The 15,236-nt window shown below is 46.5% G+C and overlaps 2 protein-coding genes across 2 annotated transcripts in view; one reads left to right on the top strand and one right to left on the bottom strand.

Annotated features, from left to right (window-relative positions):
- cher (filamin protein cher) overlaps window positions 1–15,236 on the bottom strand; it is a 202,612-nt gene that overhangs the window by 176,756 nt on the left and 10,620 nt on the right. The gene's annotated exons all lie outside the window — the stretch shown is intronic.
- LOC135906318 (arylsulfatase B-like) overlaps window positions 9,363–15,236 on the top strand; it is a 194,007-nt gene continuing 188,133 nt past the window's right edge. The window contains exons 1-4 of the mRNA XM_065437472.2: window positions 9,363–9,509; window positions 11,042–11,154; window positions 11,867–11,977; window positions 14,323–14,448. Of these exons, the coding sequence (XP_065293544.2) occupies window positions 9,371–9,509; window positions 11,042–11,154; window positions 11,867–11,977; window positions 14,323–14,448 (489 nt within the window). The 5' untranslated portion in view covers window positions 9,363–9,370. The remainder of the gene's footprint in view (window positions 9,510–11,041; window positions 11,155–11,866; window positions 11,978–14,322; window positions 14,449–15,236) is intronic.

Below are 15,236 nucleotides of genomic sequence, written 5' to 3'. Positions count from 1 at the left end.
GGAAATATTGACCTTGAGGCACTTGAAAACTGTGCATTTGTGACAGTTAGGTACTTTGCACTCCTGACGCGTGCATTTTGCAAGTGGCCGGTGCCCCGGGTCTCATCGTGACGCCTGCGGTTGGAACCGGCTTCGTGGAACTTCTCTTAGCCAGGGGTGCATCCAGCTTTTTCCAAGAGAGTGAGATAGAGGGGGGTCGTCAGTGAAGAAGGGGGAGGGATGATAATGACGACCACGATGAAATCTTTAATTCTGCGAAACCGCGCACACGGCATTGACATTGCTTTTGGTAGGAACAACGTTAATTTTTCTTCTTGGTATGTAAAAAGAAAGCTCGCAAATACAGTCACAAACAATAAAGGTAATTGTCGGTATCCGATAATTCTGCTATACACTCTGCTAGTAACAATACTTAATGACTACTTAGTGCATAACTCGGGAAGTCGGCTGCAAGTGTTTCATCTTTTTTCCCCCACATGTCGATAGACATAATACCAGCGGAGAGAACAAGTGCTTCACTTTAATGCCTGCAGCGCTGATCTCGTGAAAATTCCTTCCATTTGAACGTCGTTACATTGGGTGTCTGGAGCTTCGCTGCTTTTCCGGCTCCGACGTGGATAGATGCATCCTGCGCTGTTATAATTCATCGCGAAGAATAACGTCCTTGGATAACCTCCGGCAGTGCTGCGAAAGGGCCTGGAAAACGGTTCACTTGGTTTACAGATATGTTCACAAGAGAAAACAAATTACAGAGCAAAACAGCATAAAGGGAATATTTAAACAAAACATAGGCAAAAGATACAGCAATCTTCTACTTTACCCAAAGCCTTACTTTTAGACAAAACCTGTTTAAGCCTGGTTTTTCGTGTTATGTTCTACGGAACCTCACTGACCTCTCATATCAGTTATCACAGCCCAAATTGCTGTTAGCATTTCTATAAGTGCAAGAAAACAACACAAGTATGATGTAGCCTGTATAGCAGTAAAATATATAATGCTACTGTAGAAGTAGGCAACAGCAAATACTAACTATTTGTACTTGGAAGTTTGCAAGAATTTCCTCCGCATTTGCGAGAAAGTTATTTTCTAACCAAAGTACCCTAAACCACACACTAACCGAACAAAGTTTTGTAGCCATCTCACAGTTTCGCCACGGTTTATTCTGCGAGGGTTCGGCTGTGATAAAGGATATTGAATGGAACAATAGATTCTTTCTTGGTGGCCAAGTGTGGGGTCTAGGACATGAAATTTTCCGAATAATTTTCGGGAAGGTTATGTGCTCGCAATTCCTCGATCTCTGCAACTTCAAAAATGCATCCTGTTTCGGTAAGGCATCGAAAAAGACAATCCAAACTTTTTGAGTCGGTTTCATCGTACAGCCTTTTACAACCAAGGACTTTCGTTCACAGACTACATTCCTCCTTTTAGATGCGGTCCACTAAAGTAGGGTGCCTCGATGTGCTCTACTCCGAAGGAGGATTAGCGTAATTTGACACTGAAAGCTCCTCTATGGCGAGGAAGTGGCGTGTCCACTCAAACAACCTGAATATTTCTGGAATTTCGTTCTATTACGATGGTCAGCTCACTATCCATATATAGGCGTTCCCCTGGTAGGGAAGCGAACGTACCGCAAGATCCGCGCCTGTCTGCCATTATAGGAATGTTTTCATGGATGACGAATGCCTTAATTTAGCTGTGTTTTTAGAGCAGTTTCATTTCCCTAATTTAGAACGCGCTCCTTCAAAAAAAAATTTTAATGAAGGAAAGAAAAAAGATATCTAGAATGTTCACTCGGAGTCTCCGCGCTCTCAGTTTCAGGAACTGTTATGACTGCAGCAGACAACATGCTGTTTGCCACGCGCAAGAGTAGAATGCGAGAACTACGCTGGGAAGATAGTCGGAAGACAGTTCCCACGCGATGCTTGGCGCTGCTAATTTTCTCGTAACCAGCTCCCCTCCTCAGAGAAAAAGCGCCATAAAGGCAAGAAAGAGTTGCCACTTCCGGGGAGGCAGAGACTACGTGGACGGCTCATGGACGCTTCCTGGAGAAAGCCGCGACGAACTGGTGCCTAAGCAGCGGAGAAGACCAGTTGGGAGTAAAAGATCTCTCATTTTTACGGCCAGACCCTCTCTCCGCCTTCGCGTCCGCTGGAACTTGGTGGGGTTGTTGGTCCGATATTCCGTCTGGGACAGTGCTGTTTGTGTTTCTTGATTGGCTGTTCGCCAATCGCCAAACGTGCGCTGTTCCGTACGTTGTATGCGTGATTCCAATGAATGTATGCATTGTTCGCTTCATTTTGCTGAGTGCTTGTAGCCTCCGCCTTACGGGGGTATGAGCCACAGCATTTTTGCTTGCTTACGGGGGTATGAGCCGTTGGTGATAATTATACGTGCTTGTTTTGAACTTGTTCTTCATTGAAACTTATACTGCTCTGTGTGTTGTATGGGTTATTTGACTGAATGTATGCACTGTTCGCTTCACTTTTCTGAGTGCTTGTAGCCTCTGCATTCTGAGTGCTGTAACCTCTGCTTGTAGCCTCTGCCATTGCATATTTTGCTTGCTTAGAGGGGCGTGAACCGTTGCTGATGATGATAATGTTTGTTCATGGATGGACACGAAAAATGCCGACCACCTAAAGGCCAACAGCTTGGCTGTAAAATAAATGTTGAGGAGCGAGAGAACACAAAACCAAGTTTATTTTGTCTCATCTCCTTTATCAGGAGTCAAAAACGAAAAAAAAAACGTGAAATTGCACGTGCGAGTTGTCCCGTTGCGCGCTCGCTTGTCGTTCAGGTGATTATCCTGAAGATGGTTATACAAAATTTTCATCAAGGACGCCTTCTGTATGGAGAACATAGAAGGACCGAAACCAGCCCGCAATCGCTATGCGTTAGTGTGGAATAGACAATTATCCGATATGGGCGTTAAGGCGCTTTAAACAAGGCTTGTTGCTTGTTCAAGAGTGAGAAACATATTGCGCTGTTAAGTGCACAAAATTTAGTCTGGGATCTAATGTAGAGTTTCCCTGCATGCGCAAAGAAGACCCAAACACGGGGAAATACTGAGAAATATGTGACGTCACGTACGCTCATCGTCGCCGCTGCTGTTCGAAACTGCGTTCAAACGCGCAACGTCGGTTTCTTCTTTTTGTGCATGTGCTTTTGCATTCGGAAAGAAACAATAAACTTGTTCGTCTCTCTATATTTTTTTCATTGTAGTAATGAGCCATCTTTCACTGGAGATCAAAAGAAGAGAGTTCCAAAGCAAAGTTAATAGTGCTTCGCTTTAGTGACCCATTAGCGCACTTTAAGCCTTATTCGAAGAGGACTTGTGCAGAAGTTGTTAAAACTGTAATCCTGTTCTTTGCTTGCCTTTTCGTGCAGAGGAGGTATAAGATGTAAAGAAATATTCCAACCCCACACACTTCGAATATCGCGTGCGGTGTTTTTACGTGATTTGTCGGTGACGTCATGGCTTTACCGTCCTGGTACAAAAGTGTCTTACCCAGTCGCTTGCAGTAAAATGAGAGTGTCCTTCACCAGGTAGAAAGGAAAATAGTTTCTCGCAGCTGCCAGTGCCAAAGCAGCCTACAGCGCTTGAGATAGGCGGGCAATGTCAACTGTTTAGGTGGCGAGCGGGCACCGTTCCCTGCAACTTGCACCTCACATAGAGACGTGGGAACTGCTTCTGCTAGCCTGCAACGTGCGAACTTCGAACTGGCAATTGTGACTGCATTAAGCAAAGAATAGCTCAAGTTAGTGCTTCCTTTCCTGCTGTCCAGGCTTGTGTTTGCTTACGGTGCCAAACACGACTGAATTGTAAATCCACAGATGTATATAAGAATCAAATCGAAAAAGAGAAAAGTTGAAATGTTTCGTTTCACTGCGGCGATGTTTAATATCTCACGGCGGTCATCGTGTACGTCTGAAATCCTAAGCACACTGTCGGAACGGTGGCTCCAGCCTAAATAAAGTGTAGTACATACCGTGTCAAAACAGCACAGTTGGTTGCGAGGGGCGCCGTAGTGAAGGGCACTAGATTAATTTTGACCACCTGGATTTTGTTAACGTGCTTCTAAGCCTAAGTATAGACGAGCGTTTTTTTTCTTCATTTTGTCATCCCATCGAAATTCGGCAACCGCGGTCGGAAATCGAACCCGCGACCTGATGCTCAGTAACATATATACGCTTTCAGCCGGAGGCATCCCTAGTTTGACTGCTGCTGATCACTTCAAGCGCATTTAGAGTATTTTTTTTTAGAAAAGACTTTCTTTTTGCTATCGACGTCGGTACAGTGCTTCTGCCACATCTTGCATGCATTTTGTTAATCGACGCAGGCGATAAAAGACGAACGAGGTTGCCAGTCTACAATATACGGCAACAGCCACTGCGGCAACAACCTGCCTACTCCTGAGATGAATAATTCAGAAAGGTTCAAGCGAAATAAAATATATAATAAACTAAATAATTTAATAATTTATTCAGTTTATGCAGAATCATGTCACGCGGTGCCAGGGACACAGAAAGCTGAAGAAGTTCGACTTGGTCGGCGTTACATCGTATCAAAAATCTGAGGACCCCTAAGCACTTCTGATGAGCTGTGAATGCAAAAGCATTAGTGCCCAATTGAACGCCGATGAACGGTCCTTTGAGTTGTGAACTCCTCGCAGCCAACCGAGCGCGTTTTGGCGCGCTTTGATTTGGCCTTACCGAAGCGCAGTTAGAACGCAGGCGAGAGCTTGCGCGGGCAAAGAACGCGCGGATGACACAGGCTTCCGAGACCGAGAGCGAGAATGACGTGGCGTCGCGGCGATGCCCTCTCCCCTCACGCAACACCTGACGTGCTATCGCTGCACCAGGTGTACCGTTTAGCCCGCTCTGCTACGCCAAGGCGTGCTCGTGGCGGAGCGTCGCAGCCAATGGGAATTTAGGCGCCGTTTTTCGCTTGTGCAGACGACAGACGCCGTCTTTTTCGCTCAATTGGTCATTTGATGCTTTCGCATTAAAAGAAAATGCATCACCGCACCAGAGTCGCACACCTCGCGAACACTGCACCTTCGCCTATAGCCACGCTATAGAGAAATTCCTCAATAACGGTGGATTGCGTAACGCGATTCTATTTACTTTTGTTTCTAGGTGAAAGCCTTGAGTGCCTCATGGGTGGAAAAATCCGTTGTCCTGCATTATGGCACCAAAACTCAATGACACTAAACTTGATGGTGCCACCCACGACCTTTGGTGGAAGTCGAACGCACGACCATTGATGGGAAACAAACCGACGACATTTAGTATTAACTAAGACAAGGTCAATTAATGCACTCGAACCCGCAATCTTTTATCGGAGTCGAACCCTCGACCTATGGTTGGATCAAAATTTAATGGCACCAAATTTTATATTGCGACCATTGGTATGAGCCAGACCCACGAACTCTTGGTGTTAAGACGAAGGTAATTAAAGCACAGTTAATTATTATAGAGTTAGGCCACTCGGACCCGCGACCTTTGCTGGTAGTCGAACCCTCGACCTCTGGTTGGACGAAAATTCAAGTGGACTAAAATTGATGGTGCCACCATTGATGGTCAAACCTACGAACTTTGGTGTTATTTGAGGCGAAGTTAATTAAGGCACTCGAACAGACGACCTTAGGTGGGAGAAAACAAGTAATATGAACTAACAACGCATTCGAATGACAATGTCAAGTATTTTACTGAATGCCTCGTGAGCGCGGAGACTTGCGCCTACATCCTCTTTAGTGTATGCTAAAGTGACTGTCAACTTTTTGATTCACGTGTATATCCCGAACATCCCCCCCCTCGCCTTGCATTTGTATTCTTTGTTTCTTTTTTTGTTTATTTTACAACCTCAACCTCTTTCTGCACACCTGTTTTAACGAGGGCAGCGGAAAATGAACGCGAACGACATAGAAGACCGGACGAGCAGTCATTCAGAACTGAATTTTATTAAGGAAATCGTTTCATATATACATGTATATGTGCATGTCAGAATAACGACCGGCGGATAGCAATAGTTACGACACTCTCAATCTATATAGCAGAGTTATCTAGTGCTAGATTACAGTCAATGGCCAGGCAGACATTGCATTTGTCCAAGAGCATGACGGATGGCTGATTGATGAACACATCACCGCGCGTTATTTGATACGCCTCTATCACCAGCCACGTGACCTTCCCGCCTGCTTGTGCTAATAACGTGAGTGTCATGAAAAAGTTAGTGCCTCCTTTTACTTTGCCACTAGATGACTCTGTTTGGTTAAGAGTGTCTGTAGTTTTTGTTGTTATCCTGACATGTATATACGCCACATGATTTCTCTGATAAACTTCAGTTGTGAATGAGCTCTCACTCGTCTCCTATCTTCTCTTCGTCCCCCCTTTTTGAGCTCTTTACTTTCATTATGAATCGTTTGTGTTAGTGTTGTCTTTCAGCATGATCCTCACCTTTCTCGTCTTGCTGACGCCGTCGGTCGTGCTTGCCATCAAGAAACCTCCGCACGTGGTCTTTATTGTAGCGGACGATGTGGTAAGTGGCATCAGAGTTCTTCATTAGAAGACTGTGGCGTTACCTTTGCGTAGTGCGCAATGACTCGTCAAGCTAAGGGGGACGCGCGAAGGAGAGCGCTCATCACGCTTTCAGAGGTGGTCGTGCAGTTATATTTTCTTTTGGGGTGTGCGAAGATTCGAAATTTTGGTTGCGAGTCGAATAGTCCTTGCTATTTATTTATTTATTTATTTATTTACTTATTTATTTATTTAGGGATCTTATCCAACAGGCTCTGTTTGAGGCATTGGGTAAGGAAGATATACACAGAAGTAGGGATACAAACAACACCGCAAACAGCACCGACAGTAATACACATACCAACGAGTTCAAGAACGGTAAAAACTATAATTGCGAAATGGAAACAAGCATTCACAGAACATACGTCGCTTTGTGGAAGTGCGTAACGAAGCGATGCTACGCATAGTGAGAATGCAGTCGCTCACGGCATGTATCGCTGTTGGACACGTCAGAAAGAGAGAGAAAACACATTGCATCGGGAAGATCATTCCACAGTAAGGTGGCTCGTGGCAAAACAGATGAGTTGAACGCGCGTGTCTTATACGAAAGGTCCACATGAAGTTGTGCAGGTTACGCAAGCGTTCCGACATGCTTTCCAGTGCGTGTAAAAGAAAAAGAAAAAAGGTGTGTGGGCTATCTTGCGGTGGGAATCCAATGGCTGTAAGTTAACGCTCACGTTTAACTTGTGAAACACTATAAGGACTCTCTGTAGTTGCTTGTTATGAAACGGGCTGAGCCGTATTACAACAGTGGGCGTAGAAAAGTTAAGTATAGGCTAATTTATCAACGTTAACAGGGGTGTTTTGAAGGTTTCGACGCAAGTATCCGAGCGATTTAGCCGCTTTTGAGTAAATTGCAGTTACACGGGAGCACCATGGGCTATTCGTGTTGATATAGTAACATCCAGATATTTATGACATTGTCCCGGACACCTCTGCTGTCGATGTTGTACTCAATATATTCAATTCGTGAATTATGCTTTTCGAAGTTGCCGAATATTTTTATCTGTTTGAGTAAGAGATAACGATTATTATATGACTAAAGGAAGAAATCCAGATGCAATTGGTAACGCTTCTGAGTGACTCTGCTAAAATGGTCACCCGGGTGCTGCGGTAGTTCATCAGCTGAGTTAGCGACTTCTGCTGAATAATGTCCACTTTTTCAGTTGATGTCTGTTTGCCGCATTTACGTACGTAAAGGAACTCATTATTTAGAGAATCTGTCTATGTTTACACCCATTTACAACGAATCATGGGGGGCGGCGGGGAGGGGGGGGGGGGTGATATAGTACTACACATTCCACCTAAAGCATCAGACGATATACTCTTACTGTGTTCCATTACTGCAACTTTTTCTAATTTGGAAGCCCCTCAGTGGACTAGAAGTCCATTTGGGGACTGCATTACAATAATTGCCCCATTTTTTTTTTACCAAACGGACTGCACGGAATCTTTATATTTCAGTTTGTTTATAAATAAGAAAATACTTGGTATTCGATTCGGTCGCTATTCGAGCGCCCCAAGTTTTCTTTGAAAAGCGTGGCAGCGCACTTCCGCGCGGTTTAATATGGAAAGCGCTGAAGTTGCGCTGTTTGCAAGCGATGACTGTTTGGTGAATCTTATTGCAGAAAGTTGGATTAGTTGGAACTTTGTTTTTTTTGTATTTCCAGAGCTTAGGTAAAAACACAGTATACTATAGGATAAGCCAACCTATGACAGAAAGGATTTCAACTGTCCTATTCGCGTTTTGTTGTCTCTTCTTCTCCTAGTATTGTCTATTTCTCTCCCAAGCGCTGAAAATTAATGAAATGTTCTGTAAAACCTATTCTAATATACGATGTTTTGTCCAGAGCGCTTTGCATTTTCTGTTGCTAATGCGAGATGGTGAGTTAAGCAAGTTTCAGCGAAATACCATCCTTTCCATGCCAAGGTAGCCGCGTCAGTGTTGCAGCTCGGGTTGTGGTTACAGACTGCAAAGGCACCCCACAACTTTCGCCGAGGCCACTGTTACATGAAATTAGAATAAAGGATTACGTGTGCATTTGGTCCTTGAAGAAACAATCGATTGTTTTAATACCCATGTTACTTTTTCTTGCTTCCGCGACGAGACCGCGTTGTCCTCACAGCGACGTGGCTCAGTATAAATAGCACAACGAGCCCTCTGCGCGAGATTTGAACGCTGACGAACCGGCCTCCTGGGAGAGCGCTGTCTTTTAACGCGAGAGCGTTATAAGGGCCCCGTGTCGCATAAAGTCTGGCGTCGGACGTCACTTCGACAGAAACAATTTCGAACCAAATTCAGAACCGCACATACGCAACCACTCTTCTACCACTAGTTACTCATACCTTGTCTTTCATTCTTTACAAAGTTATTCCTGGGAATTTTGAGAACGGCAACCCACAAACAAATGTAATGAAAAAAAAGAAAGAAAAATGAAAGCGCATATCTTTTATGTTAGCCCTTCTCAGACTGAAATATTAAAAGTGCCAAACAATAAGAGGAGATCGACCCTTGAAAGACCCCTCGCTTCTGCTAGAAAGCTTGCCTTCGTGCATAGCCTTCGCCGCCAGCGTTTGCCGGTAAACGTTACGGTTACATAAGCTGCAGTCGCCGGGAAGCATGAAAAGCAGTCAGGGCTCTTTGAATGCTATCGCGTTCCACTTTTGAAGACGAAGGTTAAGTGTCCTACAATGTTATTTAAAGTATCTTAGAACGAATCACCACGACATACTGCGTGACCATCTTAGACTGCAACACGACTGCTTGTCGCAGGGTTGGGCCGACACGAGCCTGATGGGTGGGCACCAGGTCCCGACCCCCAACTTGGACGCCCTGGCAGCCCACGGCCTCCTGCTGACGCGGCATTACTCGTTGCACACGTGTACCCCTTCCAGGGCGGCTATTATGACCGGCCTCTACCCCATCAGGATGGGTAAGGGACGCCGAAGGCAGCTGCGTCGATGCGGGCACGCTGGCTTGACACACGATTCCGTGAGCGCAGTCGTGTCTTCAATATGCGTCATAACGAGCTGCGCACATTCCATGTCGTTTTAAGGTGAAAAAACAAAAGCAAAAACGGTAACTTCTCTCGGGCCAAGCTTGGAAGGTCAAGAATAAGGAGATGAAAAAAGAGCCCAGTCAGTGGGCTTGAGCCTGTTTGGTGCATACTTTCAGAACACGTGGTCGCGTGCACAGTGCGCTTGCGCTGTAAAGGGGATCATATTCTGAGCTTCGCCACACCTGAACTCGGGCAAGTATTGATGTCTTGACAGATAGTTGGATAGTTGATTGCTGTGCCTGTGAACAGCCGAGTGGCCTGCTAGACAGTACACGTTGTCGTAGTATACTTTGTTTACGGAAAATGATGAACTTGGTGCCTATTGATTTTGAAGCACGGATCAGCTAATGAGGGACACTGTAGAGACATTAGAGATATAGTAGTCGCACTAATTGGAGTTTTTAGTAGAAAAACAATGACAACAAGAAATCCTGCTTCTTTCGCAGTAGCCGCCTGTGAAAGATGATTTTTTAAAATGTGATCTATGCTGGATATCTTTTGTTTTCTTTTTTTTCTCTGACGCACGATGGTATATGTGCATTGACCACGTACAATAAATCATCAGTTGATAGTAGCGCCCTTGTTTTCGCCTTTTCCGTCGTGTTGCGTGTCCTGTTTGCGCTACACCTCATGCAATGCAATACCATGTAACTATGTAGCCCATCAGTATGTTCTTTTGGACGATCAAATAGTAGAGCAAAACAAGGCGTTGTTGGGTCACTACTCCAAACCCGACACGCGCTAATGTGGACAGGAACCTATGTCCCCGTCTGCTGCACGTACTGTTGAGAACAGAAGAGAAAAAAGCGCGTACGACCAGGCGCACGAGCCAGGGGCCATGGGGTTCTAATAAAGAAGTCGCACCGAGCAGTCGCAACCGATGGACGCGCAGTAACTTCGTTCTTTATGCGTACAGTGAAGCTACGTTATACCAGAATTGTCTTATTCGAAATGTCGCTTTATTCGATGTCTTTCATCGTCCGCGACTACAGTTCATGTATTTGAGACCGCGTATTTCGTAGTCGAGCGGCACCGCACTCAGCTTGGTATAGGAGACGTGCAGCGTATACGAAGTGACCCTTTGGTTTTCTTTGCATCAGCCTGGAAGCGGCAAAGAGCGCTGCGAAGGCCACTTCGGCACGTGACAGAGGCTCGTTGGGACTCACTGTACCACGCCATCATGACCGAGAAACATTAAGGCAGCTTCGCACTGGCGTCAGCGAAATTTCGCCTCTCTCATGTCGGCGCCATTCAGCGTGCATTTGTAGAATGCTCACGATGTGGGAATGCACTTCCATGTAGCTCTTTTAGGGGAACTACGCTTATAACGAAGCCCAACTTTTTGTTCACCATTTGCGGCCTCGATGGAGTAGTGAAACTCGGCACGAAATTGGCCTGCTTTGCAGGTTTGCAGCACGATGTGCTGATTCCTGCTCAGGAGGGCGGCATGAACCCGAATATTCCCACTTTGGCCGAACGACTCAGGAGCCTGGGTTGCAAGACGCACGGTCTCGGAAAAGTAAGTGTACAAGCTCCGCATGCTATTTGCATGCAGAGCTGTTTGCGCAAATCAATGAATGTGTTTCAGCACACCGGAAGGGCATAGGACACCTTTCCGTCGTATGCGGTATGATGAGGCGCTTTACATGATTGTCAACTGTGTTTTACCAGTCCATGACGTAGGTTCTTCTGGGTGAGCAGAAGTGCCGTAGTTGGGGCGGCCTTGCTTAATCTAGGGAAGTATCTTTTCTGAAAGTTTCGATTTGCGTTTATTTGGCTTGAAAGGGCTGCTTGGTAGAAAATTAAGGGCCATCGTTTCTTTAGTTATCGTTTTGCGCCGACACATTCGTGGGATGTGAGTGATTTGAAAATATTTTCGCACGTTTGGTCCAATATTTTTCGGAAATCTTATCAAAATTGATAAGATTGGGTCTTCGATGACGTTTTTACAATACTAAAGGGCGCGCTGACACACCATAATACCGCCGAAAATACTCGAGAGCGGCGTTTACAATGTGGTAGTCACTTTATTGTGTATCTATAGCATGTTGCACGCTGCCAAAGCCAAAACAACCGGTCCTTCTTCGCTCACCTTCTCTCTTCCCCCGACGCCGCATGTCGCTCTTGCATGTCGCTCTTGCATGTCGCTCTTGCTGAGATCGGTCTTCAGCCAAGCCACAACTTCCTTCGTTCTAACCACCCGCCTTTTTTCTCTCTCTCTTCCATCTCAGTGGCACCTTGGTTACTCCAGCGCCGAGCTTACTCCCACGCGGCGAGGCTTCGACACCTTCTACGGCTACTACAACACTGCCAAGTACTACTTCACCCAAGGACTGAACTTCGTGAGTTTCCTGCGTCTGACCGCTTGGTCATTTGTTTGCGTGCCAATTTACTTTTGTAATATCTGGTGCTTGTACGGTCACTAGATGATTTTATCGTTTTTAGAGGGAGTGTGGTTCGTTTCCTATCCTCCCTGGTTGGGCGTAGCTGGCTGCCGTCTGCTGTGGGTCGGTCGGCATCTCTGCAGATATATTTGTGAATATGTATGTATACGAAGGTTCTGGTCTTGCACGACTGACTAACGGGCACAGTGCAAACTAGCGACAGATATAGCACGAACCGAGGTGGGCCAGGGTGGCAGGCGATGCACGTAAGCGTGGACGTGAGCTCCAACACAAACACGTCGTCGTCATTTTCTCGCCTACATTCCGTTTTGACCACTCCTTGACATTCCTACGTCATCGATCCGCCGCCTTCACTCGGTCGTCGTCACTGCGATGCCATTTCGTCGTCACCACGCCGCCGTCGTCACGCCGTCATTATCATTCCGTCATCGTTTGCTGTCATCACCACATCCCGTCGTCAGCCGGCGTGATCATGCGGTCACCCGTCATTCCATCATCGCTATGCCATCGTGATCATGACACGGTATTCGCGCTTACGTCATTATATCATTTCCCTTTCCCCAGTGTAGGGCAGCCAACCGGGCTCAGTCCTGGTTAACCTCCCTACCTTTCATTTACCATTTGCTCTCTCTCTCTCACTATCGTCATTATGCTGTCGTCACCATTGCATCGTCGTCGTTCCTTCTTCGTCACTGCATCGTCGTCGTGTCAGCGTCTTCATTGCGTCGGCGTAATTCTAGCATTACCATCCCATTGCCGTAATGTCGTCGTTATCGTGCTATCGTCATCTCGTCGTGTTCGTCACGCGATCGTCGTCATCATCCTATTGTTATCATGACCGGCATCGTCATTCCATCTTCATCATGCCACAGTCATTTCGTCGTCTTCACATAGTCGTCGTCATAGTCGTCCCATTGTCCTCATTCTGCGGTTTCGCATTGTGCATCCGCCTGATGTGGTGTTTGGATTTCGGCATAGCTTGCGAGCAATGTAACGCATAAACATAAAAATTGCATTACGTTGAAGTTGAAACCGTTGTTGCGAATGAGCATAAACGTTGCGTGAGATTACGCGTTGCACAGGATGAATTGTACGCATCACTGTCCGTTACATGGGATTTAATCAACCTCTTCATTACAGCTGCGCTTCACATAGATTCCAACGTGTGCGTTGGCTCTGCACAGTACTTTTTTTGACGTTGTTCGGATGCCTGCCACTGATAATAGCGATTGGCGAGACAAGGAGACGATTGCGGCTGCCATCACCAATCGTGGATGGCACTCAAAGGGCAACTGCGCCTTTTTATTAGCCATATTTGCATAGTGTGATTTTCAAATGACATTGGATGTCTCGTGGGTGGTTCGATTTGCTTAGAAACTCATAAATAATTTGAAATAACCAATAAATGAGGTACCGAAACGGCTGGCTGCTTCGTGTTAAGCCTAGGATGAGTCGACGACGTCAGGTTCTTCATTATCGTGATGTAAATATGCAGAACGCGCGCTAAATACGCAGTGCACGTGGTGCTCACGCCAAAGAAGCGACGCTCAGGATGTTTTATGACGACACGGGGAGCTTTTCCAACTCTTTGCGACTTCGAAAGTTCTGAGAAGTGCCTACTAAATCTCCTCGCTCTACAACCTTAGCGAATTCAGTCGCTGGTTGCGAACGCTGAATTCGAGAAAATTAGGAGTTTCCCACGTCGGCGCTGTGCGCTAACTTTTGTCTCCGACTGTATGTGCATACGCGCTCTGCAGGATTGTATACTCTTCACATGTGCACGCGCTTCAAGGTTACCATAATTGGAGTGTCTTTAAACCCTGATATATCTCAATCGTTGCGCTTCGACGGATTTTCCATGTATTGTGAGCGAGCAGGTATGGCCGACTCTGGGTCTTTTTATTGCGATAGAATTTATATCGACACTTCAGACGAACTTCCGCCGTCGGTGGTGGCGTCGGTGCCGCCGTGAGGCTCCGTATAAAGTCCAAGTGCGATAGCGTCCCGGCAGCGCGCCGTATGCTTTAGGTGCGAGGCAAAGCGAAGAAGAGCCAAGAAAGGATGGTGGCCTGATTTGCGGCGGCGTCTCCTCGCGCGCAAGGAAGGAAGGCGGGGAGGGTGCGTGGTTTTCTCACGTGCGCGTTCGGGGGTGGAGTTAGGATTGAAGTAAACAAAATTGTATGCACTGTCGTTAGTTGGGAAGCATGTAATTGACCTCTGTAGTGAAGCTTCGCTTCACATAGATTCAAACGTGTGTTGAGTCATCTGCATTTTGTTTTCAGTACGACATATGTGGCCGCGACTTCTGGGACAACGAAGATCCGGTGAAGGATGCGGACGGCGTGTACGACCTTGACCTCGTCACCGACAGAGCTGTCGACATACTCGACAGACATGACACGCGCAAGGTTAGATGTCCGTTGTTTCACACACACACACACACACGCACGCACGCACACACACACACACACACACACACACACACACACACACACACACACACACACACACACACACACACACACACACACACACACACACACACACACACACACACACACACACACACACACACACACACACACACACACACACACACACACACACACACACACACACACACACACACACACACACACACACACACACACACACACACACACACACACACACACACACACACACACACACACACACACACACACACACACACACACACACACACACACACACACACACACACACACACACACACACACACACACACACACACACACACACACACACACACACACACACACACACACACACACACACACACACACACACACACACACACACACACACACACACACACACACACACACACACACACACACACACACACACACACACACACACACACACACACACACACACACACACACACACACACACACACACACACACACACACACACACACACACACACACACACACACACACACACACACACACACACACACACACACACACACACACACACACACACACACACACACACACACACACACACACACACACACACACACACACACACACACACACACACACACACACACACACACACACACACACACACACACACACACACACACACACACACACACACACACACACACACACACACACACACACACACACACACACACACACA

Source organism: Dermacentor albipictus, chromosome 5 (genome assembly GCF_038994185.2).
Source record: "Dermacentor albipictus isolate Rhodes 1998 colony chromosome 5, USDA_Dalb.pri_finalv2, whole genome shotgun sequence".
NCBI lineage: Eukaryota > Metazoa > Arthropoda > Arachnida > Ixodida > Ixodidae > Dermacentor > Dermacentor albipictus.
Note: the sequence above shows the minus strand (reverse complement) of the source record. Positions and strands in the feature narration are given on the sequence as shown.